This window comes from Prionailurus viverrinus, chromosome B1 (genome assembly GCF_022837055.1).
Source record: "Prionailurus viverrinus isolate Anna chromosome B1, UM_Priviv_1.0, whole genome shotgun sequence".
In the NCBI taxonomy this organism is placed as follows: Eukaryota; Metazoa; Chordata; class Mammalia; order Carnivora; family Felidae; genus Prionailurus; species Prionailurus viverrinus.
The window spans coordinates 74,936,420-74,963,068 of NC_062564.1; the positions used below are offsets into that span (position 1 = coordinate 74,936,420).

The 26,649-nt window shown below is 38.1% G+C and overlaps 2 protein-coding genes across 12 annotated transcripts in view; one reads left to right on the forward strand and one right to left on the reverse strand.

The window, feature by feature from the left end:
• The window catches only part of ARFIP1 (ADP ribosylation factor interacting protein 1), a 135,317-nt gene extending 122,709 nt beyond the window's left edge, over positions 1 to 12,608 (reverse strand). For 2 of the 6 annotated variants that reach the window (XM_047855867.1, XM_047855869.1), the window contains exon 1: positions 12,362 to 12,602. The gene's annotated coding sequence lies outside the window, so the exon portion shown is untranslated. Of the gene's footprint in view, positions 1 to 12,361 lie in introns of all 6 variants that reach the window. The other 4 variants (XM_047855866.1, XM_047855868.1, XM_047855870.1 and 1 more) reach the window with 4 other exon arrangements.
• Positions 5,298 to 22,860, forward strand: TIGD4 (tigger transposable element derived 4). Of its 6 annotated transcripts, none has more exons than XM_047855864.1 (3): positions 5,298 to 5,308; positions 14,605 to 15,087; positions 20,038 to 22,860. In XM_047855864.1, exon 3 carries the CDS (start codon positions 20,578 to 20,580, stop codon positions 22,111 to 22,113), a length of 1,536 nt encoding a protein of 511 aa, XP_047711820.1. In that variant the 5' UTR covers positions 5,298 to 5,308; positions 14,605 to 15,087; positions 20,038 to 20,577; the 3' UTR covers positions 22,114 to 22,860. The 6 variants fall into 6 exon arrangements, with proteins under 6 accessions (XP_047711820.1, XP_047711819.1, XP_047711821.1 ...); XM_047855863.1 differs by lacking the exons at positions 5,298 to 5,308; positions 14,605 to 15,087 and adding exons at positions 12,673 to 12,825; positions 13,018 to 13,121 and having other exon boundaries at positions 19,648 to 22,860; XM_047855861.1 differs by lacking the exons at positions 5,298 to 5,308; positions 14,605 to 15,087 and adding exons at positions 12,833 to 13,121; positions 19,648 to 19,733.
• The last annotated feature ends 3,789 nt before the right edge of the window (positions 22,861 to 26,649 follow it).

Consider the following 26,649-nt stretch of genomic DNA (forward strand, 5'->3'; position numbering starts at 1 on the left):
AAATTAGAAGGCAAAAGTTAGAGAGGAGAAACAGGGTTTACATAATTTCCAAGTATCTCCCACAAGGTACTTACAAACTGAAAAGGGAAAGACAGTAAAGGAAATAATGGTTCGTAGTGAAGAAACTCAACAGATATAACTTAACCAAGTGATCAAGTAATTACCAGTAGTAAGATATAACATCATAATCCCCTTGAAACACTGCACTGAGAAGGACACATCATTTCTGTGATATTCTTGCCAAAAATGCATAAGCTCAGGCCTATCATGAGAAAATACTGGACTAACGCAAACTAAGGGATGCTCCACAAAATAACTGATCAATACTCTTTAAAAGTGTCATGTTTCCTAGATAGGATCCTGGAACAGAAAAAAAGACAACTGATAATTTAGTGAAATTCTAATAAGGTCTGTAGTTTAGTTAATAATACGACACCAATGTTAGTTTCCTATTCTTGATAACTATAGTTATGTAAGCTGTTAGCATTCAGGGAAGTGGGGTGAAGAATCTAAGGAAACTGCACTATTTTTGCAAGTCTAAAATTAGATCAAAATTAGTTTTTTAAAAACAGAAAGAAATTCTGAACAAAGGTTGAGGAATTACCCTTAGATAAAAGTAGGAAACCTCTTCCACTGAGGGAAGAATGAAAAGGAGGAAGGAAAGGAAGGAACCCCTGGAGATAGCAAAGAGTGGAATAGAAAACAGAAGAAAGTAGGGGCACCTGGGTGGCGCAGTCAGTTAAGCGTCCGACTTCAGCCAGGTCACGATCTCGCGGTCCGTGAGTTCGAGCCCCGCGTCAGGCTCTGGGCTGATGGCTCAGAGCCTGGAGCCTGTTTCCGATTCTGTGTCTCCCTCTCTCTCTGCCCCTCCCCCGTTCATGCTCTGTCTCTCTCTGACCCCAAAAAAATAAATAAACGTTGAAAAAAAAAATTTTTTTTAAATAAAAAAAAAGAAAACAGAAGAAAGTTAAGGCAATTCACTTTCGCTGTCTTCTACTTTCTTATGAAATAGAAGTTATCATCTGTTTCTCTGTATTAATCAGTAGCATTAATTAGGAAAATATATCATTATCATCCAACTGAAGAAAAGGTCAAATAACCCTGGACATAGAGAGAAACAGGAAATCAAATTTCTGAGAATTACAGAGATAGGTACTAAATAATCTGTGTTTTACTGATATTCTTTAAATGCTCTGACCTACTTCACATTTATTTTTTAGAAGTTTGTTCATAAAGTTTGATAACTAATATACATGGGGAACAAAAAGATTTAAAAAGTTAATGACTTCTAGTTTGTACTGTTTAAGATACATGGTTTTTGATCTTTACACATATTCAGTTATCTTTAAAAACTGTTTTCAAAATAGAATGATAAGCTACTCTTTCAAAACTACCATTAATGCTCAAGCCTCTTAAGCAAATTTAGACTGCAGGCCAAAAATGCTTCAGGTCATCTCTGGGGCTCTGATTCTATAAATCAGCCAGAGGTACTCATTAACTAAGGAGTGTTAAGAACAAATGACCTTTGGCGTGAATTATTAATGAGCACTAGAAAAAGTGCTTAAATAATATCACCCGAAGTTTATAATTCATACAACTGTCTGGGATTATTTTTTATTTTATTATTAAAATCATATTTTAATTTCTATAAACTGAATAAACTAGATCTATCCAAGGGGAATTTATATAAGAACTTTAACCAGAATTCAATGAGGGAGAATTCTATACCCTATAATACTTAATTGCGTTTAGGTTCTTCCTAAGGACCCAAGAAAGAGAGGCCAGAAGGTACCAAATTTGCCAGGATACTGAAAGAGGAAATAGAAGATTCTATGGATGCCAGAAAAGAAAAAATTACATTTACAGTCTCCGTGTTGCCAATGAGTTAAAGACTAGAAGTTAGAAGTCTAACACTAAAGGATATATGTATGGGATGATATTGTTAAACAGAAACCATGAATTTTTCAAATTAAGGTACTCACATACACACAGAGTCTGAAATGGTGTGCTCAAGGCACAGGAAGGCAAATAGAAACAGGGCAGAGGTAAACAGGATAAATATGGCACATCATATTGGAATGAGAATTTACATTCTTTTTATTAAAATAAGTACTATAATATTATGGGATCTAAAACAAAATTCACTTGAATAAAACAATATACATAAGTCTTCCAAGAAATTTCTTGAAGTTTTGTAAAAAAATATGTGTCTCTCTGGGGCGCCTGGGTGGCGCAGTCGGTTGAGCGTCCGACTTCGGCTCAGGTCATGATCTCGTGGTCCGCGAGTTCGAGCCCCACGTCAGGCCCTGTGCTGACAGCTCAGACCCTGGAGCCTGTTTCGGATTCTGTGTCTCCCTCTCTCTCTGACCCTCCCCTGTTCATGCTGTCTCTCCCTGTCTCAAAAATAAAATAAACATTCAAAAAAAAATTAAAAAAAAAAAATGTGTCTCTAAAGAAACATTGGGGGGGGGGGAGAAAGAAACATCTGAAGAGGGATACTTCCTTCTAGAGGTACTTCAGTAAAAACGTTGAAGAAATACTATAAATAATTATTAACATATGTGACCAAGGAGTTCTAACTGGTGAGATAAGGACAATGCTAAGGAGGTAAATACAGAAAATTGAAAGCAAAAAGTAGCAAAACTTGGGCTTGCTTTAATTTAAATTTGCTTAGTTTCTTTTTTTTTTTTTTTTCAACGTTTATTTATTTTTTGGGGGACAGAGAGAGACAGAGCATGAACGGGGGAGGGTCAGAGAGAGAGGGAGACACAGAATCAGAAACAGGCTCCAGGCTCTGAGCCATCAGCCCAGAGCCCGACGCGGGGCTCGAACTCACGGACCGTGAGATCGTGACCTGAGCTGAAGTCGGACGCTTAACCGACTGTGCCACCCAGGCGCCCCTAAATTTGCTTAGTTTCTTTAGACTATTGTATTGCTGATATTCCAGAGACTGGTTACCAGGCTAAATATTAAAGAAAGTTACTCTATTTCTTTCATTCTTGATGGAATTTATTAGAATATGTCTAGTTTTTCTCGCTTATGAATAAACAGAATGGAAAGACTTGTTTTAATTTCATAATTTAATACTAATTTTAAAGTTGAACTAACTTACAATAAAAAAACTTAGTTAAAACATATAGTGACATTAAGTAACTACATGTGTTCAGAGTTGAAAAATAACATCTAAAATACAGAAGCTTTCTGCTGTAGTCAAAACAATTTAATTTTCTTTTTTATGACAGTAGTCTTAACGTAAGGAAAAAATCCTTTCCCCTACTATCTAATGCAAATGATACTGAACTAAAAATGGTTTACAACACAATATGTTCAAAGTACAATTACATTCCCTTTCATAAGTATAATAACTAAATAAAAGGAAATATAATAACAAATCATTTACATTATGCTGCTGCCTTATGTCAACAATTATCTCATATCTGTAAAAGCTATTTTACCATATACCTACAAGTCCTTTTAGTGATAAGTTAAGATTACATTGCTCATCAGTCTAGACAATTCAAAAGTAGAAAGCTTTGACAAAATATAGTTAATTCCCCATTACAGGTAATAATGGGAAACAATTTAAAAATCAATATTCAGGGGTGATTGGCTGGCTCAGCTGGAAAAGCATCCAACTCTTGATCTTGGGGTCATGAGTCTGAGCCCCATGCTGGGTGTATAGATTACTAAAAACAAACAAACAAACTTAAAAAATAATAATAAATAAAAATCAATATTCAACTATTCCCATCTCCGCCATCATTACTAACTTTCAACCAAGTAATAAAATTAACTGGGAAAGTCTTATTTTCCCCATTTAGATTGTGTTTCAGAGAAACTAATGAGAAGTAAAATGATAAGAGTCTCAAAACTAAAGTACTTCCTGAATTCTTCATAGATAACTAGTTGCGTTCCAGAATATTAGCAGTGAGGCCAACCAAGAACCGAAAGAACTGGGGAGTTACTTTAATTCTGTAACTAAATTCCCAAAACTATATAAAGTAAACTCCTCAATATTTTTTTCAGTGGAAAAAAGCTTCAGAATAAATAAAGTAAGAATACGGCTTAAACACAGACACAGATAGTAACATATAGAAAAATTTATAGATACGCGTATTTACATGAGTTGGTGTATATTTCTTAGAAGCAACTGCAGCCAGAATGAGCACACATAGTGCCCAGATATTGGTTTCTAATACCATTCTCCAGTAAAGGGAACCAGCACTTCTTGGAGAAATAGCTGAGTCTAGGCCTGGGGCAGGAAATATACAAGATGAGCCTGAACATCTTGTAGTGCCAGAAAGTAAAGATGTGCTAAAAAAAAATCCCAACAACAAACCAAACAACAAAATCCTCACAACGATAGGGATACGTCAAAGGAATATAAAAACGAACCGAAAGAGCTCCCAATAGCCCAAGCTGGAGTAATCTAAGCAACAAAATAAAGTACTACTGGATTATATAACTCAAAGTATAAAATAAATATCCACGAGTCAATATTCATATAAATAAATGACTAAATAACAAATGAGGACAAGGAGACAAATTTCCCTTGCAAAAGAATTCCAAAAAATTTATGTACATACTGCACTGTTAAGAAGGTGGAATATAACTCCCTACTTCTTAAGCATGTACTTCACATAGTGACTTTTTTCTAAGAAGTACAATATGCAAAGGTTGGGGAAGGAGTAACTTTACAGAGGACAAATCTAATAAACCCAATCTCAAGCCAGGGGACTAAGTCAACAACAACCACTGATAACCACTGATAAACATACTCTTTATATAATGAGAATGTCACTTTATTCCTGTGGGTCTTCCTCCCAAAAACATATTATCCAGTCTAATCCTAAGAACAGCACCAGACAAACCTCAATTGAGGGACAGTCTACATAATACTTGACCAGTAACTCTCAAAACTATCAACTTATAATCAAAATCAAGGAGTCTGAGAACTGGTCAAAACCAAAAGGGCACATGACAACTAAATGTAATGTGGTATTCTGGAACAGAAAATGGACATTAGGAGAAAACTGAAGCAATCTGAACAAACATTAGTACATATAAATACTGGTTTATGAATTGTGACAGATGTACCACACTAATGCAGTATGTTAATAACAGGGGAAGCTGGGCATGGGGTATACAGGAATTTCTACACTATCTGCAATAATTCTAAAAATCTAAAATTTTTCTAAAATAAGAGCTTATTATAAAATAATCTAAGAATACTGTGTTATATGTTATAGTTTTTAATAATTAATATAAACTTATATTATTAAAATTTTTCATACACTTAAGAAACAGTGTAACTCAATTTAACTACTATTTTAACTACTATATTAAAAATAGGGGCGCCTGGGTGGCACAGTCGGTTTAAAGCGTCCGACTTCAGCCAGGTCACGATCTCGCGGTCCGTGAGTTCGAGCCCCGCGTCAGGCTCTGGGCTGATGGCTCGGAGCCTGGAGCCTGTTTCCGATTCTGTGTCTCCCTCTCTCTCTGCCCCTCCCACGTTCATGCTCTGTCTCTCTCTGTCCCAAAAATAAATAAAAAACGTTGAAAAAAAAAATTAAAAAAAAATAGTTATATTCAAAATCCTGTAGTCTAAAACTTCATGAACTGAAATCTTTAATACTATATACTTGGAAATTCAAGCAATATTTAGGCATGAGGTACTGAGCTAGAAGATAGGGATTTAAGAACAAGCCAAAAAAGAATGTAAGATTTGGTCCCTATCTTCATGGAGTTTGGAGGCATATAATCACACACAAAATGTAAACTGTAACTGTGGTAAATGTATGATCTGGGTGGTCAGAGTATTCCCTAAGGAAACAAAACTTCTGTTGAAGTGTGAAGGATAGTTAGGAGCTAATAAGGAGCCTTGTAATGGCAAGGAGCAAGACAAGTACAAAGGACTAAAAGGTGGCCAGCGTGGTTGAAGTGGAGAGTTAAGCAGAACATGGTAAATGATGAGGCTGGAGGACGACGATGAGTTAAGCACTGTTAAGGAGTTTTATTTTTATCCTAGAAGCAATGGGAAGTCATAGAAAGATTGGGGAGGAGAGAGAAGGGACAATCAGATGCGTGTTTCAAAATAAGCCACTATGCCTCCAAGATGGATAATGGATTAGAGAGGGGCCAAAATAGAAGTGAGCAGAGACGAACGGAGGCTACTATAGAAATGTCAGGCAAGATGATGGTAAAAACTAAAGTGGTAGCAGTGGAAATGGAAAGACGTAAACAGATTCAAGAGATATTCAAAAAGCAAGAGTAATAAAACTTGTTGACGGTAACTGGGAAAGGGAGTTATTAAGGATCACTCCTAATTTTCTGTTTTGCACAACTGGAAAGATAATAGAGTCACTCACTGAAATAAGGAGCAGAGAAAAATGAACATTTGTTTTGTTTTGTTTTGTGTGGGAGTGAGGGGGGAAATCAATTTAGTTGTAAACATATTGTATTTGAGAGAACTTTAATATATTCAACAGAGGGTGCCAACAAGGAAGCAAGATATACAGGCCTAGAGCACAGAGGAGATCGAAAACACACCCTTAGAAAAGCTGTCGTCTTTAGCCTAGAAAAGCAGCTAACTATAATCCCCAAATATCCAAGAAAAACATTAGACTTTGACCATCTGGATTTAATTAAAACAAAAGCTGAGAGAGAACATGGCAATAATATTTCATCAGCTAAAACGAAAACTGCTAGGCACCACGGGAAATAGAGAGTTTTTTAAAATCTTGGTTCAATAGTACTGTAATTATGTCACTAATCATGCGGTATTTTAAGGTTTTAGCATGGCTGGCGAACATTGTTGGGAATGTTTTATACCTGTGCTGTCCAATAAAGTAGCCGCTTAGCTTCATGTGGCCGCTGAGCACCTGAAATATGACTGGTGTGACTGAGGAACTGAATTTTTAATCCTAGTTTATTTTAACCAATTTAAATACCCACACGTGGCTAGTGGCTACAGTATTAGAGCTCGTTTAGAACTTCTTCATCTATTTCATCTAATCCCCAACAACTACCCTGCAAATTAACTGTGAGTGGTTGTGGGTGATAGAGGGATTAGAGCACTAGAAACTTTCATTCCATCTGCCCACTACATTATTCGAATTTTAGTTTCAAGAATATATATTACTTGTATAATTAAACATATTTTTAATTTTAAAAGTAATTAATATGCCACATAGAAAAATTAGGAAATACAGAAAGAACAAAATAAAAATAATCTGTACATCTATCTTTAAGAAATAATCTGCAATTAACATTTACTCGTATCTGAAGAGGATCTGTATTTTTAACACTTTTGCTAGAAGTACTTGTAGCACAATGGCCCAAGTTATTCTCTGAGTTTTATCACATTACTCTTCTCTCCCACCCCCATCTCCAAACACCTCGGAAATCCTTTTAGACAGCCACTATCTCCAGAACTCAACCTTGAACCTGCCAAAAATAAACACAGTCCACTCGCCTGTCTCCCTTTATTACCATCACCCTTTGCCACTAATGTCACACACTTTAACTGGAACCCAATCTGTACCCCACAATGTCATGAAATCATTTAGTCACTATCATGAAAAGAGTACAAGCTTTGGAGTAGAGCAACTGCGATTGTGAGTCTGTGGTTCTCCTTTTACAGCGCCCGTGACCTTGGACTACTTACTTCTGCTGGTTTGTGTACCTGTTTCTTCATTTGTTAATAGAAAATAAGAATACTTAATATACAGTATCTATAAAGCATAATGCCTAGCCAAAGTAGCACTTAATAAACGACAACTATTATGGACTTAGGACTGCTCTACATGCCCTGAAGGTAGTAGCACTCAAACAAAACAGATAGGGGGCTGGCCATCCTGGAGGCTACATGCCACTGATTTAACCCCTAGGGACTCTTTCCACCTGGGATTTGAACTCCTGATCCATCCCTTATTAGGTGTCTGACCTTATACAAAGCACTTTAGCTAAAATCTCCATTTCTTCATTTCTAACATGGTAATATTATCATATCCACTTGATATGGCTAAAATAAAACTATGTATATGAAAACTGAGTATATGAAAGTATAGAAAACTGAGTATATCAAAGTGCTTTGTAAATTATTAGAGGCTAAATAAACAGAAGGTATTAAACAAAGAGTAACATATTCCTCTTGTCCCAGACAAAGCTTTCCAACGAGTATGCCGAGAATGAATTACAGATGTGCTGAAATACTGACTGCCCCCTCAGCCTTCAGGGAACCAGAGAGAGCCTGAATATAGTCTGCCCTACAAATATATTCATTTTCTATGTGTGCCATGATGGAGAACAATTTGGAAGCCTTGCTCTAAAATACTATCACATGCTAGCAGAAACTGGAGTTGGCTAACTGACTCTCTCCTCTGTATGACTTAGGCTTCATCACAAGTTCCACTGTTCTTACGATCCTGCTTCAAAAACAGTGCCTCGCAGTTCCCTAAAGGGCTAAAGAAGATCAAGGAGCTGTTTAGTCCAATGCTATCAGAGATATACAAAAATGAAACAAAATAAAAAACTCTTAGATGAGAATATGGCAAAGATATTGCCATATTTTCACAAAAGATTAGAGCAATTTCCAGTAACACCTATCTATGACCACCGCAAGACAAAGGTTTAGAAGTCATGGAGAAGAGAATCAGAGATAGGTGAAAGACAAAAGGAATAAAGGAAAAAGAAAACATATACTTTTGTAGAAAACAGCTGAGAATCTGCAAGAATCTGAGAATTCAGTGGCTTCCATGTTTGCCTAAAGGTAGTAGGCCAAAGATGACAAGATTATTTTCAGATTCTTTCGTTTTATAGTCTTTTTCATACATCCTAGAACTAATGCTGCTGCATAGTTTTAGACTGTCATGGTCCCTAAATCATCATCTTTCATTATGTAGAACTACTCTTTCCAGTGTGTACATACATTGTTAGTTTTTTCATACATGGCCATATTATCTTAAATTCCCTGTTGAATTTATTCTTATTCTTTCCTTCATCCTGAATTTATTCCTTTCTCCATCCCAAATTGATCATTCTCAAATGTATTTAAACCTCCAGAATCTCACAAAGCCAAGTTTATTACTTAAAACCTTTTTCTTATTTACCACTCTTCATGTCATAAATGCACATACACTCCATATACACACAGATTTATATCCATCCTGATGGGAAAACTCTACCAAATTAACACTCCATAAGCTTTCTCCAAGTTCATTTCTTTTGGTCATACTTTTAGATAGGACATTCAACAAGGTGTTCATCTACTGATGATTATTAAGGGAAAACATATTCTTTTCTTAACAGCTGATAGAGAAATCAGGTGAGATATCCCGAAGTCATGCCAAAAACAATGTAACGGAAACACAGCAGAAGCAGTCTAGACTAGACTAGTCTACTACTAGGTTCAATCCTGGCTCCATCAGTGTAATTTTGAGCAGATTCCTTTGGCCTCAGTTAATTGTTTAGTTTCAGTTTCTTCATCTATAAAAATGGGGATTTTAGCCACCCTGTAAAAGTTGCTGTGAGGATTAGATGAGATAATCACATAAAGCAATTAGCATAGGGCCCGGCACATAGTAAGCAAACAAATGTTAACTGTTGGTATGGTGTCAGATATAACCTATCTTCTGACTCTGTCATTACCTTTTTAGAAAGAAGCTAATTTAGCATAATCCTCTCTTTATGAAATTATGTTTTCTTCTCCCCCAAGTGAGGATGCTAGACAGCAGGAAGTTCTCTTACTTTGTGAGAAGAATCTAGTTGCTCTGCATGAGCTTATGACAAGCTGTATAGGTTTCTGCAAATGTCAAACATTTTACAACTTCAACCCTCGACCAATAAACACTTGGCAACCAAATCGGTAAGTTCAAGTACACACTCTAAACTCGTACTGCATTTGGAGGGATACTAACTTTTTTACATGAAAGAGCAATCATTAAAATACCTGATATAGACTAGAGGGAAAGGGGATGACTAGATAAGCAGCAACATACCAAAAGTTATGAACCACACTACTAAACCATCTTATTTGCCATTCCTGGCAAAGCCAAAGTCTAAAATAATGCCTCAAGTAAAAAACAAGAAAATGAAAGCATAGGATAACCAAAATGTAATTTTTTAATTCTGAACTGTACCAAGTAGGATGGTGATATTTAATACGTATTAAATAATAATAAACACATTAACTTATAAACCCATTGGATCTCCGCAGCATTGGCCACAAACAGCTATCCCTAAAAAGAAACCTCAAAACCACAAATCAGGAACTAAGTAAGTAGGCAGTCTTACTTCCTTCTCTAGGTCTAGGAAGGAATTTAGAAACGCAGATGTTTTGAAGTAGTTAAGAGATTTCAGTTTAAAGCCTAGAATCTCTGCATTCTACTCTCCCAATACAAGCTATTTACAGTTTGAAAAAATAAAAAGCTCCACAAAAAAAAGTTGTCATTAACTTAAACAAGACACTAAGGAATAGTTTTTAACCTATCTGGAGGTTATGCACTTCTTAAGAATTTGGTTTTTTTAAAATGGACAATCCCCCCTACCTCCCTCCAAAATGCATTCAAACAAAACTGCACATACTTTAAAAGGTGGGGATGAGGAAGACCCGTGAAAGTTACAGACTTCTAGACCATGGACCCCACGCATAACTCATGAGTAAGGCAAACTAATTTATCAATTTGAAAAGGAATGAAAGTAACTGAGGCAGAGACTTTCATACAAAAAATAAAATCAGAAATATTTTCTATTTTCTCAGGTAATGAGCATTAGATGTGGTGGTTGGGAGAGGGTGTTGGTCATGTTGAGCAAGGAAAACAAAAAACCATGGGACAAACAAGAAAAGTAGAGTTAAAGCAGTATTAACACACAGTCCATTGTAGTCACTCTGAGACAGCAGCAATGAAATGGCCTGCAGCCTTAACACAGGACTGTTTTTTTTTTTTTTTAATTTTTTTTTTCAACGTTTATTTATTTTTGGGACAGAGAGAGACAGAGCATGAACGGGGGAGGGGCAGAGAGAGGGGGAGACACAGAATCGGAAACAGCCTCCAGGCTCTGAGCCATCAGCCTAGAGCCTGACGCGGGGCTCAAACTCACGGACTGCGAGATCGTGACCTGGCTGAAGTCAGACGCCTAACCGACTGCGCCACCCAGGCGCCCCAACACAGGACTGTTTTAACAAAACCAATTCTGGTGCACATTTCCATGCCAATGAAGTTAATTAAATGGCTAATGTTAGCACACCCCTGTAGGTCAAAGCACAAGTTTATGAAAAGTCCTGTAAATATTCCATGTTTCCTTATCAGATAAGAGCTGAGTTAGATGGAGTGCTCAGTCACTTAAGCATCCAACTCTTGGTGTGACCCAGTTCATGATCTCGCCCTGGTCGGACAGAGCCCAGAGTCCAGGTCTGAGCACGGAGCCTATTTGAGATACTCTCCCTCCCTCTCTGCACCTCCCCCACTCATGCTCGAGCACGCGCTCTCTCTCTTAAGGTAAATAAATAAACCTTAAAACAAAAAAAGAACCAAGTAAGAGAAATCATGTACTTTAATCTAGGAGAAAACACAGGGAGGGTACAGAAATCCTAACGGGGGTGGCTTAAGGATCTGTAGGAAGTATCAACTACAAACTTTTTGAGATCAATGGGTGCAAGAGGGAGATGAAAGCAAAACAAAGGAAGTAATAAAGTAAAAGGGAAAACGTCTAGAAGCTGTTCTTTGAAACAAAACAGAACAAAAACCTCTTTCCTCTTCCTAGACACGTAAACAGTAACTTGGCAAAAAGGAACGGATGAGAAGACGACAGCACGACTTCCTTCCCAAACTCCAGCATTCGTTGGCCGTCCTCACAAGCAGTCAGACTTGGGACATTTCTTAGGCAAGGCTCCTCCCTGCACCACTGCCCAGTGAACTTCTTGGAGGGACTACCAACTATCTCCATTCCTCTCACTGCGGGAGAGAGGAAGTGGGGGATGCAGTGAGCGGAGGAGAAAAATAAAGACTGGACACCAAACCTGAAGGTGGCCCACTTCGAGACTGAGCCGAGAAAGACCTGGATCCTGCCACCCCTTTTCCCACCCAATGCATGCAAAGATGAGAGGGCGCAGCCCTGCAAGGGCCAGTCTTCCCTTTCCACCCGCTGTTTCCGGGACACCGGGGGTCGGGGGCAGAAACCAAATGCCGAATGCTTGGGCAGATATGTCACAGACGAGGGGCAGAAGTGTCTAGTGAAAAGTCTGGAATGGCAAGCTCCACAAGCAATGTGTCCACCCCCGCCAACTACCTCGGACCAGCCTTCCTCCTCCCACCCCCACCCCCCTCCCACTTCTTTCCCGGCGAGCCAGCACCGCCCTCACCTGTCTGCGGGGAACCCGGCAGCTCTCACGTCGAGGATTATCTTTGCCGCTGCTCTCCGGAATAGCCTCAAACCTGGCAAGAAGTGAGAGGAAACGCGACCTAGGCCTTTTCCTTCTTCCCCTCCCCCCACGCACCTCGGATCCTCGGGGGCGGGGAGCAACTGCAGCTGTCACCGCCTCACACTGACCAACCGCCGAGGACACACAGACCGGCTGCCTCTCAACCCGGCCTGCAGCACCAGCACAGAGAGCAGCGGAGCCGGAAGTGAGGAGACCGGAAGTAGCGTTGTCCTTGGCCCTGGACGGCCTCTCTCTCCCTCAATCTGGCCCGGCCCAGCCACATCTCGGTGGTGCCAGCGCGCTTCCCTTGAGGCCTCCTCCGCCCCACTCCTGGAGGCTGGCCCCGCCCCTCCCGTTGCGGCCCTAGCAACCACATCCGGGGCTCCGCCGGCGCGGTTGTCCGGGTAATTTTCTGGCTCCGGCCGGATCACAGAGGGGTGTGCGCGCGGGTCCCGATGCATCTGCCAGAGCTGGGAGCTTGCGGAAGGGCGCGCGCGGGCCTGGTCTTGAGTGGTCGGAGGTCTCCAGAAGCCCTCAGCATCCCTTCTTTCTTACTTATACACCCCAGCCTCACGCGTTAGGCGTTCCCCCTGCAGATGGTGAGCCGGCGGCGGGAAGGTGGAGGTGGACGTAGCTCGCTGCCACGCGTACCACAGGAGAGCCAAAGCTTCTTTCTCAGCTGCTGGAGAGCACTTAGAAGGTTGTTTCAGTCCCGCGGCGGGTGGGAGGGTGGAGGGAATGCGGGGTTAAGGGAACAGACGGGATGCGGGCGCCCCACAATCGCTTCCCCAGTGCCTGGAGCGCCCCACTCCGGCTGCGTCGCTCACGTCCACCCACTTCAGGAAGACCAGACCCCCAAGCCTGGCATCCCTGAGTTCTTGTCACTTGCTGTCTTTGTGATCACTTTCTGCACTGCTCTCTCGCTAACGGTGGATCCCGGATACTTTTCTTTCCTGCTCCTCTTTCTTTATCCGTATGACTGATTTCTGCTTTATTTGCCCGTCCCATTTCTTCTTAAGCAGATCACTGCCCTCTCTACGGAAACCGCCGAACAATCCTTTTTCTCAGAGCCCTTTGTAGTTCACTAAGTTGAGACCCCAACCTGTACTTTGGACACTCTCCCCATCCCCGGAACTGAATGGAGGGAATGTATGGCTGTGCAATGGTGCTAGACATACCTGAAGCTCGTTTGCCTTCAGTACACACAGTTGATCCATCCACATTCATCCCCCTTCAAGGCTCCGGATTGCATTTCCTTTGACAGCCTTGGGTGCTCGCTCATTTTTACCACTTCACTTGTAGAAATGCGAAGGGTAACAGTGCATTCCGTAGAATTTACCATTCATTTACGGTCTAAAGACCGTGCTTCTTACCTCCTTTATTTGTCATATTAGTTGATGATACATTTTTAGTGGCTAGGTGCCCGAAGGCAGAATTCTGCCTTTACAAATTCTAGGGAGTTTCAGCATAGTGAATCGTATATCCCTGTACAAATATCTTCCCCATAGCCATAAATGGTTAATACCCACGACAACGCAAATGTGTCAGAAGTGAATAACAATATTTATCAGCTGAGATCTCCAGGAGACTTCCTCTGACAAAAACAGTACTCAAGTCCCAAAATGTAAATCTATGTATAAAGGACCCTTATCTTAAGTGGCTCTGTCCCTAACAAAAGAGAAGAGCAAATATATATGCTAGTTCACTTAAACTGTATCTTCAGTTCTATAGCCCACTGTGGCGTTTTCTGTTTAGAGCCATCCTGTTAGTCTTTTCAATTGTAAGAAAAGGATCCCAATCTAGAATAATTACTGCCGTTCATGTATAGGAACAGAATGGAGCATAGTAGCAAAGTGCAAGTATTCTTAGAGTTCTGGAAGGGTGACTAGGAAGAGGTGCATGGCTGAGCTCAGTCGTGCTTGAATGACCTGTACGTGACTGAGTTGGCTGGTGTTTTAACGATTCATGCCAGGTGTCTCTTGAGTTCAGGAATGCTTAACTTCATTAGAATCCGTCTAGTTATTAAATTGTTAGGCTCAGAGGTGTTTCTTACATTGGAAGGGTGGACACTTGCTTTAATTATTTGTCCTTAACTGGATAGTTTCCTTGGCAGCTGCTGGCGGTTTTGCTAGAGATTCTGATGGACTTGGAACCACTTGGAACTCATCCTAATTTCTGTTTAGTGAAGGTGCTGTTAATCATGTTAGGTACTTTGGTCGGTGCATTTCTGGTACTGTGCATGATTAGTCCTCATGCATAGTACAGGGCGACACACAGGATTAATCTTCCCATGACTTCTGCTGCTCCGAGGGAAATTAGAATGTAGGTTGGCTCAAAGAAAACACTGGAAGCTACTTCAGCTGGTGATGGAACACAGTGAAATACTATGAACTTTATTTTGGAAAAAGAAAGCAGAAGCTGGTATTTTTTGATTGGGGGAAATTTTTGATTCTAACAGAAAGTTCTTATTTTAAATCTAACTCTGCTTAGATGGAGACCTACCTTCCTTCCTTTCTCTCTCTCTCTTTCTTTTCTCCCTTTTTTTTTTTCTCTCTCTCTCTCTCTTTTTCTTTGCCCTAGAGTTTGGGGAATTCTGCCTGCCCATTCTCTTTAGGAAGAATAGAAGATTACTACTTTTCTCTAAATTGACATCTGTGTTTGGAGAGGTAAGAAAAAAGGTAATAGTTGTCTGCCATATGTGTTTATGATATGGGGATTATTTACTCATTTACCTTTGTACTGCTATTGGCTATTATTCAGCTTTTGCAAAATCAGGTGCCACTTTTTCACTTGGCTTATGGGGAACTCTGACGGTCTATATTTCATTTATTGACCAAGAAGGAAAGAGGGCAACAGGTTAAAGAATATTATTCCTTTCTGAATGAATTAAATGTGCATTCAACTTTTTTTCTTTGCTTTAGATGTTAAATACTTTATATTGTTTACAAATAATACTTTCTCAAGAGAAAGTAAGAGGTGCTACCTTCAAATCTTTTCTAGGGGGATTCTGGTAATGTCACAATAATTTTATCACTCTCTATCATCAGCTCCCTTTTCATGGAGACATGTTGTGTTAATGATTGCACAATGTAATTCTCTGGAAACAAACCCTGTGTTGGAGGGTACTGATAAATGGAACATTTAAGAAGCCTGTGAATAGTAGTATGATTAGAACATAAGAGTAGAAATTGTTTTAACTACAAAGAGAAAAAAACTGAAGTTATCCATAATTCCATTATCTAGAATTAACACTGAACATTTTTGTCAATGTCTTTTTTCTATAAATATATATTTTTCTACATTTATTTAACAAATTGTGATTTAGAACCTACTGTTTGCTGAGTACTAAACACGGTAGGAATAGCCATGAGCCCCTGTCCTCATGTAACTTTCAGTGTATGTTGGTTTTGTTGGCATACGGTTTTGTATTTTGCTTTTTTCACTGAATATATTATGGAATTTTCTTCCAATCATTAAATACTCTCCTTCAGTGGCTCAGTAGTATTTTAGCATATATATTTCTTAATTTATTTACCTAATCCTTTTTGCTACACATTTAGGTTCTTTCCCATTTTGTCTGTAATTAAAACAACAGTGGGAGGAATATTGTTGTATGGTAAAATTCTATGATTTCCAGTGATTCTCACTTTGTATAATTCCCTCTCATTTGAACATGATAGGATATCATTCTCATTATAATGTTTTCTTACATGTACAAGGGATTTTGCAGAAGCAACCAGTTGACTTTAACTTCATCAACAGGGAGATAATCTGGATGGGCCTAAACTGATTGCATGAGCCTTTTAAGAGCAGAGAGTTTTCTCCTGCTGGTTGCACCAGAGAAGGCAGAGAGATTCGAAGCATGAGAGAGATTTGACAGGAGAAAGGTTCTCTGTTGCTGAAATGAAAAGGGCCACGGTCGAGGACCTGAAGGAGGCCTCCAGGAGCTGAGAGCAGTCTCTGCTAACAGCCATCAAAAACTCAGGGACCTCAGTCCTACAACCACAGAAGTTGAATTCTGCAAATAACCTGAATGAACTTGCAAGCAGATTCTTCCCTAGAACCTCCAGATAAAAGTCCATTTGACTAACATCTTGATTCTGCCTTGTGAGATCCTAAGCAGAGGACCCAGTTGAGCTCACCTGGACTTCTGACCTGCAGGACTGTGAGATAGTAAGAGGGTATTGTTTTAAGCTACTAAATGCAGAAATAGGAAATGAATACATTTGTAAGCTAGATTATTTTTGCATCTCAAATTATTATCTGGGGATAAAATCCTAGGCATGGACTTGCTGGATAAAAGTGATGCACATTTTTTAGATTTTTGTATCATGTTACTAATTTGCCCTTTGTAAGCTTTGTACCCGTTTATATACCGCCTCACAACCTATGTTATATTCTGGCAAACACTAGATACTGCCATTCTGGTAGGCAAAAACAAAAAACAAAAAGGGCATCTCCTGGTTTGAAAGAAGATTTACATTTCTCTTATTACCAGTAGAATTGATTATTGTTTCCTTTACTTGGAGTTCACTTGGTAAGTCTTTTTTAGTGACTTGCCAATTCTTTTTCTTTAGGTAGCTTTACCATTGACACGGAGAAAATAGTATCTAATGTGTACCGTATTTTTCTGCTGTAATATTTTCATGGAGTAGAATGATTCATGAGCATAATTGAGAGAATGGGTACTTCTGAGAAATATTAGCTACTGCCATTACTCCCTGCAAGAAATATCCCAGACATTATACTGTGCGAGAATGGAAAATGTTGTCTTCATTGGTTAAGCAGTATTGGTGCCTTGTTCTTTTCTAGGGAAAAGAAGTCTGGCTTGTCTGGCTCAGCATCAGAAATGTGGTTGTTTCGGGTATAAACATATATTGTATATTACCATGGAAAATTATAGGTTTCACTCTTGTTTTAGAAGGAAATATATACTGTTAACTCTCAGAAAACAACTAAGATCTTCCTAAATGAACATCATTATTTTCAGTTTGATCAAGATAATCACTAATCTCTGTGTATATTATATTGCTTTATTTAAGAGGGAGTGAAGGAGGAAATTCAAGTTATTTTTTCTCTAATCCTTGTTATTTGAGATGAGAGGGTTTATTTCTAACAAATGAAATAAGGCAGAAGGAAAAAAGGAAGGAAGGAAGAAAAGAAGAATAAGGAAAGAACAGAAGAAAGAAGGAAGGGAGAAGTTGGGAGAGTCCCTTTTTCTCTTGGAGAGTAATTCTCTGTGGTTTTGTCTTAAAAAATTGTTTCTTGCTACCTCAATTTCTAAAGGTTGGTATCTTCCTAATAAGAGCAAGATATTTAAAAATGTTTATTTTGAGGGGTACCTGGTTTGCTCAATCTGTTGAGCATCTGACACTTGATTTTGGCTCAGGGTCACGGGATCGAACCCCTATGTCAGGCTCCACACTGAACGTGGAGCCTGCTTAAGATTCTCTCCCTCCCCCCCCCCCCCCACGTTCCCCCCCACCCCGCCCCTCACTCCCACTTGCATGCTCTCTCTCTAAATTTTTTAAAATTAAAAAAAAAATTTAAAAATGTTTATTTTGAAGTAATTGTAGATTTACAGGGAATTGCAGAAATATGTATAGGGAGGTCCCATATATGAGCAAATTTGTTTTGTTTGTTTGTTTTAGTTGAATGCTCAAAGCTTATTTACTTAGAAAGGTCAGCCCACCCTAACGTTGGGATATGGTTGCTATTTGTGTTCACAGAATTCATAAAGGCCTATTCTTCTGTAGAGGTTTGATGTTGCTTTGTTGTTGTTGTTGTTGTTGGGTTTTGGATAGGCATTGCAAATGCTGTCTTGGTTGGGTGCTGGGGACACAGAGTGTACAACTATTATCAAAGGAGGCCACACCTTTGTGATCCAAAGGCACTGTAATATAGTGAAGAGAATGGTAGATCCAAAGTGTGTGATCCAAAGGCACTGTAATATAGTGAAGAGAATGGTAGATTTTATATTAGTGCCCTCAACCACGTTATAACTACATGAGCTTTGAAATTCAGTTTTATCTTCCTCCTGAGTTGTTTGAAATACAGGAAGTAAAGGTGTTTGGAAAATAAAGCCCTGGGCTATCATAATTATCGTTAAGGTCTTTTTACAACAACAACAACGAAAATCCTTTACTGGTTGTAATTCCTATGATAAAAATTACTTTTTTTAGACAACAAAGGCGGAGGAATTTTGACAAAAAGTTTTGTCAAAAAATTTTGTGCAAAAAATGCATATGACATCTTGAAACCTGGGAGAAGAGAAAAACTAGAGGAATGGAGTGCCCACACTATATCACACAGCAGTAACACCTGCTCATCAAATTAGCTTGTTACCTTGGCCTGCAGTAGGCCCGAAGCCTGTAGATTCTGGTATAGTAGGTGCTACCTGGGAAGGTAGGGGCAAGCTTATCTGGTCCATGTGACTGTTCTCACAGTACTGTTTGATTTAAGAAGATCTCTGCTTTCAGTATATGTTTAAGGTGGGATTCTTGCTTCAGTTTGCAAGTAGGATTTTGTAAAATCTTTGAATTGTGTAGATTGACACAGCCAAAGGGACGTTAGAGAGAAAATAATGATAACGAGATCATGACCAGGCATTCACTGAACACTTTGCAAGGTGCTAAATACTGGGCTGAGCACTTCACTCTCTCTCGTTGAATCTCATTGAATGTGCAATGACCCTGTTTGGTAGGGGCTGTAGTTACACCTATTTTACAAACAAGGAAGCTGAAGCTTCAAATGGTTAAGTAATCTACCCAGGATTCCGTAAGTACTAAATGGCAGAATCACTTGTCAACTCAGGTGTGGCTGTCACCAAAGCCCATATCCTTACACTATAATAAGCTCTATTTTACAGATAAGGAAGTGGAGGTCCTGAGACATTAAGTAAGACCCATGGTCACTCTCCTTCTTACTCTTAGTCTAGGTCTTTTTCTGCTTTATACCCTTGTAAGAATTTGCTTATTCCTATGCATTTTGTCAACTATTTCTGGCCTCTGCACGTCTGGCTGGTGTGTCAAGTTGATGGAAAAGTTACTAGGTTTGTAAGCATTTAGATAAAATAAGACTTGGATTTCTAAAATTTGTAATCGAATCACTTGTTTTGATTTTTAGTGAAGCCTTTTCTACCAGACTCCTATAAAGGAGACACTGTCTCCCATGTGCTATTAAAAGTTGAACCTTGTGACTACTGTCTGACTATGTTTTTCTTTTAGAGGAGTCAGAGGGGGCAGGCTATGACTTCATGTGAAAAATAGCCACCAAAGATCTATCCAGCATAATTTTTAGTTTTTTAATTTTGGTAAGTGCCCATTTTTAAAACAGATTAAGTTTGTCTGAATTATTTTGAAAGTATATATTACAAAACATTCAAAAGCAAGTGAGAATTCAAACGCATAGAGCAAAGCTACAGGGCTTTTTACCGAGGCCGTTGAGGAGGTAAGCCTTTCTCCTGGAAGCTTTGGTTATTATATTTTCAGAAACATGGTCCCATTCTTTTCTTTATTATTAAAAGCATAACTAATTAGTATAAATATTCTTTTTGATATTCGATTGACACATAATTGCTAAAATAAGTTGTTGTGTTTTTTTTTTACATTTTCAAGAGGCAGAAGATATACCATCAGGTCCTAGAAGGAGTCTACCACTTTCTTCTCTACCCTGAAGAGACTTGGAAATTAATGGGTAACATTTTGCATGAAAATGACTGAATATATTCCTTCTTATCTCTGAGGCCTTCTGTGGAGAATTAATAGGAGGTTGAGTGTGCATGGATAAAATGGATCATCTTAAAGGATTGAAGTTCCAAAAATATATCAGCAGGACTGGACAGGTTTGACATAATGAGATTTCTATTTTAGCTTGACTTCTGGAACTCTGAATAAACTATAAACTGAGCTGCACAGGTCCTGGGAAGGAAGTTTCTCTTCTAAAATATTCTAGTTGCATATAACATTTTCCTTATTCAGAACCTTTGAAAAAATATATTTACATCTCAATTTCCTGAGAATTAAGACTAATAGACACTTGCCAACTTTTAATATATGAAGCGGGATAGAAAGCAACAATTTGTATCATTTTGGAAAAGAAATTTAAAGAAACAGACACCAGGAAGACGAGAAATCTCTACATAAGCACCGGTTGAGATGGCAGAAGCTTCTGTGGATGCCTCGACTCTGCCCGTAACAGTGAAGAAAAAGAAAAGTTTATCCATTGAAGAAAAGATCGACATTATAAACGCGGTAGAAAGTGGCAAGAAAAAGGCAGAAATTGCAGCTGAATATGGAATAAAGAAAAATTCACTGTCTTCTATTATGAAGAATAAAGACAAAGTTCTAGAAGCCTTTGAATCTCTGAGATTTGATCCAAAGAGAAAAAGACTGAGAACTGCTTTTTACACAGATCTGGAAGAGGCATTAATGAGGTGGTATCGAATTGCTCAGTGTCTAAATGTACCAGTTAATGGTCCAATGCTACGTCTAAAAGCTAATGATTTTGCACAGAAACTGGGACATAATGATTTTAAGTGCAGTAACGGTTGGCTGGATCGCTTTAAATCCAGGTACGGTTTAGTATTCAGAGCTCAACCTGTGGAAGCTACAGGTGTTTCAGCAGACCCTTCAACTGTCTGGCACCAAAATGTACTTCCTTATTATTTAAATGATTATCATCCTAAAAATGTTTTTAATATAAAAGAGACCGGGCTGCTTTATCGAATGTTACCTACAAATACATTTGCATTTAAAGGAGAAACCTGCTCGATTGGAAAGTTATGCAAAGACAGAATAACTCTAGTGGTTGGGACAAACATGGATGGCTCAGAGAAACTTCCTTTGCTCATCATTGGAAAACACAGAAATCCACATTGTTTCAAAGGTATAAAATCATTGCCTGTGTGTTATGAAGCTAACAGGATGGCATGGATGACGTCAGATGTATTTGAACAATGGATGCGGAAGCTCGATGAGAAATTTCAAGCCCAGCAACGAAGAGTGGTGATCTTTGTTGATTCTTTTCCTTCACATCCGGAGGTAAAGAACCTAAAGTCCATTGAGTTAGCGTTCTTTCCGTCATGTGTATCTTCCAAATTTATAGCTATGAAACAAGGTGTTATTAAAAGCCTTAAAATCAAATATCGACATTGTCTTATCAAAAAATTTTTAAGCTCTGTTGAAGGCAGCAAAGAATTTACATTTTCCCTACTAGACGCAGTTGATACTTTGCACCTTTGCTGGAGGGCTGTAACCCCCGAGACTATTGTTAAGAGCTATGAAGAGGCAGGATTCAAATCTCAAAAGGGAGAAAGTGACAAGACAAATGCAGAGACAGACACTGGTCTTGATTTGGTTGCCCATGCTCAGGCAGCAGGTGTGGAATTTCCTGAAGGTTTATCTCTAGAAGAGTATGCTGCCCTCGATGATGATTTGGAGACCTGCGAAGCGGCACCAAAAGGTGATTCTGTATGGACCGAAGAGAGTAAATCAGATGAAACTGGGCTTTATACTTCTGATGAAGAGGATGATGGTGGATCTCTAGGAACTGAGCTCCCTTTACCATCAAAAAATGAGGCCATAACTGCTTTAGATACTCTTAAAAGTTTTCTTAGAAGTCAAGATGTGAATGAGGAGCTTCATAATTCTTTAGCAGACCTTGAAATTTTTATTAACTCATCATCTAAATAATTATTTGTGGTATAACATCTTTTCCTAATGTATTTTACTGGATAAGGTATATGAAGGGAAACTACCACTTAAACACAAAAAATTTAAAAACTAGCAATCTTTAGTTTAATTGCACATGTCTTTGACCTGAATAGCAAAGTTGCCCTAGGTAGATTAAATAAAGAGTAAATAAATGAAAAATATGAATTTCAACTTACCAAGGTTTTGGGGAGTAGAAACTGTATTACAGAGGCCTTGTACTTGAAATATATGGTACATATGTCAAAAATAGAAAACTCTCCAGCTATTTGATTCATACAGGTTGAATTGGTGATTGCTATTTTTCTCTTTTTTTTTTAAAGCACAGATCATGTTCTAGAATATTTTAATTTATCTACCTCGTCTAGGAAATAAAATATCTATTACTTAGATATTTATTTTTATAAAGACATATATTCTAGCCTCATATCAAGTATTAATTTTAAATTACTTTATTTTTCTTGTAACTAGCTTATCTTGCTAACAGGAAATTATGAATAAGCACTGAAAATAAAACCTGACCCAATTATATACCAAAATGATTAAAAATATATGTCTCGCTACTTTCCAGTTATTTCTATATAAGGTCAAATGAAAGACTATGACCTTATCAGATTCTTTCTGTCATCTATAACCAGAAGATGATATAGTTTCTTCCTAAATATTTATATGTATGTGTGTACATTTAATAGAAAAATACATTACTGAAACATTTGTTAAATTCTTATGATATATTTTAATAAGATTACTCTTGAAAAGTATATATGAAGATATATATGCAGTTACTAAAACAGAAAATATCTTATGTGGTTCTTATGTTTCTAATTTTAACAGCTGAAACTTTTAATCTATAATATTTAATTATTTCTTGATTTTACTGAATTTTATTTTCAGGAAAAACTGAGTGTTTTTAGCATATTTTGATATATTTAATCTTTTTTTCTTTCAAATTGTATTAAATTTCTGTTTGAGGAAGTTTTGTCTATAGAATATTTGAAAATACTGTATGAAATTATTTACTCTCCATCCATAAAATCGTCTTTAAAACTAGAAAAATGCCATGTGTCAGACTTTTCTGTTGTTACATTTTAAAAGTCATGCTTATTTAATGTATTACATATAAGTTAGGGTACCCTTTGAAAAATATTTTGGAAAAGTGTAAAATGTTATACAGATTATTTTTATTATGAATTATTAGTCTGCCAACATAAGACACATTTGGAAGGAAATATTTATAGAAAGTATTTTTATTTTCCACTGTTGATTTACTCTGCTTTTGAGATTTAGTAATAGTAAGCCTTAAAAATATATTAAGCTGAAGGAAATTTCTCATAGAGTGAAATATAGATTACTTAAGCTTAATTGAAAACATTTTAATTAATGATTTGATTTAAAATTTTAGCGTGATTGGAATTGTGTACCTAAATCATGGACCTTAATCTCTCTTAAGAGCCCTGGCTGTAATTAGAGTACCTGGCATATATCCAGCCTTCAGTAATTCTTTTCTCTCTCTTTCTCCACTTCATTCATACCATCTTACTATCAAATGTTCTTATTTAACCATTCCAGATATTCTGTGACATAAGAATTATTACCTCCATTTTTGGTAAGGTGAGGACATTGAAACCTGAAAAGATAATTTGGTTAAAATCTCAGAACCAAACCCAAAATGCAGTAGTTCCCTATCACCTAGACCTGTGTTCCTCTAACTATACACCCCTCTGCTTCTTTTCTCTATTCTGTAAAAGAAAATTCTGTTGTTTTTTTCCCTTGAGTTTAGGGACCCGAGGGTGAAATATTTCAGAGAATATGCTGGATCTATGCTGTTAGTTCTGTTCCCGAGATCTCTCCTGAGAACACCGAGATAATGAAACACTGGGACCTTGTGAGTGGGTAATCCTGTACCACTCTAACACAGAGGCTCTAGGGGAGTTCAAACAAAAATACTTGAAACAACTTTAATGTCCAAATGCTGAAAGTACCTACTGTTTTTTCTCCTATATGACATTCCTTTTTTTTATTTCTGGGGCATAATAAATCTAAAGGTGATAAAGGAAGATAAGGCTCCTATAGAGAATTAGAAAAAGATGCCTGCATATTTAAATTTAAAGATAAACTTTAAGTTGTTAATGTTGTATACTCTTCTGTGTAGTTTACAAGCTGTATACGTTTAAACTATTTTCAGAACAATTTTTTAAAATGTTTATTTATTTGGAGAGAGAAAGAGTGCAGACGATCAGGAGAGGGGCAGAGAGAGGGGGAGAGACAAAATCCCAAGCAGGCTCTGCACTGTCAGCACAGAGTCCGACTAAGGGCTGAAATTCACAAACTGTGAGATCCTGACCTGAGCTGAACTAAAGAGTCAAACGCTTAACTGACTGAACCACGCAAGTGCCCCCAGAACAAAAATTTTTTTAATTTACTTTTCCCAGGACAATCCCTGCATACCTCACTCCTGATTTATTTTCTCCATACATAATCAGCACAAAGTTGGGACTAAATGTCACTTGTCTTTTCAGAAAATAACTTCATTTAGCAATTCACCTGCTTTTCAGTTAAATATAGTGTTTTTATTGTTCTTGCTATATAAATTTTTACTGTTACAACAATGTTTTTCCCTTTTGTCTGCTTCATCAAGCAACAAATCTTATGTTGAATTTAGGACACTGTTTCATTTCACTAGTGAAAGGTTTGGTTCAGGATAAAGTAGGACAATGAGTAAACCAAGGCCTATGGGTTTTATGTTTCCTGCCTGGCTTCTCATCTGGACCTAAGATCAAGTGTAAAACCTCCCATTTACTGTATACAAAGCAGAATAATTGGCAGGGGGGTGGGGAATAGGGGAGGGAGAATTGAAGGAGAGCTTCTTAAGCAAACACCTCCAATGTGAAGGGAGGTCCTTTTTCAATCATTGGCTCAGTAGGGACTCCATAGAGACTGGCAGAGAGAGGTTTGTCCCTTAGGGGAGGCAGCACACACATCTGCCAACAGGTTCAGAGTCCGGTGGTGGGCTGGATCTTTGGGGTCACCTAGAGCTACCTAGCCAAGTACAGCATGGCATAAGTCAGCCAAGAAGCTACCAGTAGCTGGGAGGAATTCCTACCATCGGAGGAAAGACAGGCCTAGGTTGGGGGACCATAATGTACATCACTAAGTTCTCAGAAAAAAAAATTCTTCAATGGAATAAATTAAATCTAGTCCAGTTCAATGCTACCTTGCAAAAGACATTTCATTTCTCCAAATAGCAGTTTGTACCACCCATAAAATGAGACTGACACTTCATTTGAATTTATCGAGGATGAAAGAAAATTATGCAGATGAATACACTTAGCAAACTCTAAAGTGTTCCCTAACTATAAGGTATGACTAGAAAGGCACCTCTGTGCTACTACTTCCAGATATGCTCAGATATTAGCCTTGTGGTCACTAAATACCAATGACAATTTTCCCATTGACATTCTTCGATGCAATAAAATAGGGAATTCAACATTTCTAGGAATACGCAATTTATCTGTAGAACTGAAACATTTTCACTTTGAATGAGGGAATAAGGTAACTTAGAAACTTTCAAGTTTTCCTGAATTGCTCCTTATGCAAAGCATTTCAGCAAAATATTGTAGGCAGTCAATTGCTCAGCATATGCTCACATGACCTCTTTGTGCCAGCATGGGGGCGGGGGGTGAGATCTCTTTTGTCTCTTCTTACAAGAGCACTGATTCCATCATGAGGCACCCATCTTCGTGATCTCATCTAACCCTAATTACCTCCCCCAAACCCCATCTCCAAGTACCATCACACTGGGGGTTAGGGCTTCAGTGTATGAATTTTGAGGGTGACAAACATTTCAGTCCATAGCTATTACCTAGTACCAATAAAGGCATTCACATGTTAATTAATATGGACTTGCTGTATCAGTTTCCAACTTGCTATAAACTAAAAGGGTATGTATCTTACAGAACCTATAGCTATTAGCAAGTTCCTTAAAGTTTATAAAACTTTAAGAAGAAATGAGGACATTTTTCATGGCCTTCAATAAATGGACAGACCCAAAATTGAAATACATATGTTTGTTTCTTCTACGTTAATCCCAATCAAAATCCCAATGCAGGTTTGTTGAAAATTTTGCAAAATAATTCAGATTTTTCCAAAAGAATAAGTATGTATTGATATCTAAGAAAATTTTGGAAAATAAAAATAGGGAGTATTTGACCTATAGCAGAATTTTAAACAATATGGTATGGGCAACAGAATTAATCGGTCAATCAAAAGAATAATATATGATGTCTAGAAAAAGAAAAATAATATGATAAAAATGGCTTAAATTTTTTTTAATGTTTATTTTTGAGAGAGGGAGAGAGGCAGAGTGTGAATGGAATAGGGTAGAGAGAGAGAGAGAGAGAGACACAGAATCTGAAGCAGGCTCCAGGCTCTGAGCTGTCAGCACAGAGCCCAACGTGGGGCTGGAAATCATGAACCATGATATCATGACCTGAGCCAAAGTCGGATGCTTACCTGACT

What these genes read in the sequence shown, in the direction of transcription:
- TIGD4 (XM_047855864.1), top strand. Translation starts at nt 20,578, where the DNA reads ATGGCAGAAGCTTCTGTGGATGCCTCGACTCTGCCCGTAACAGTGAAG.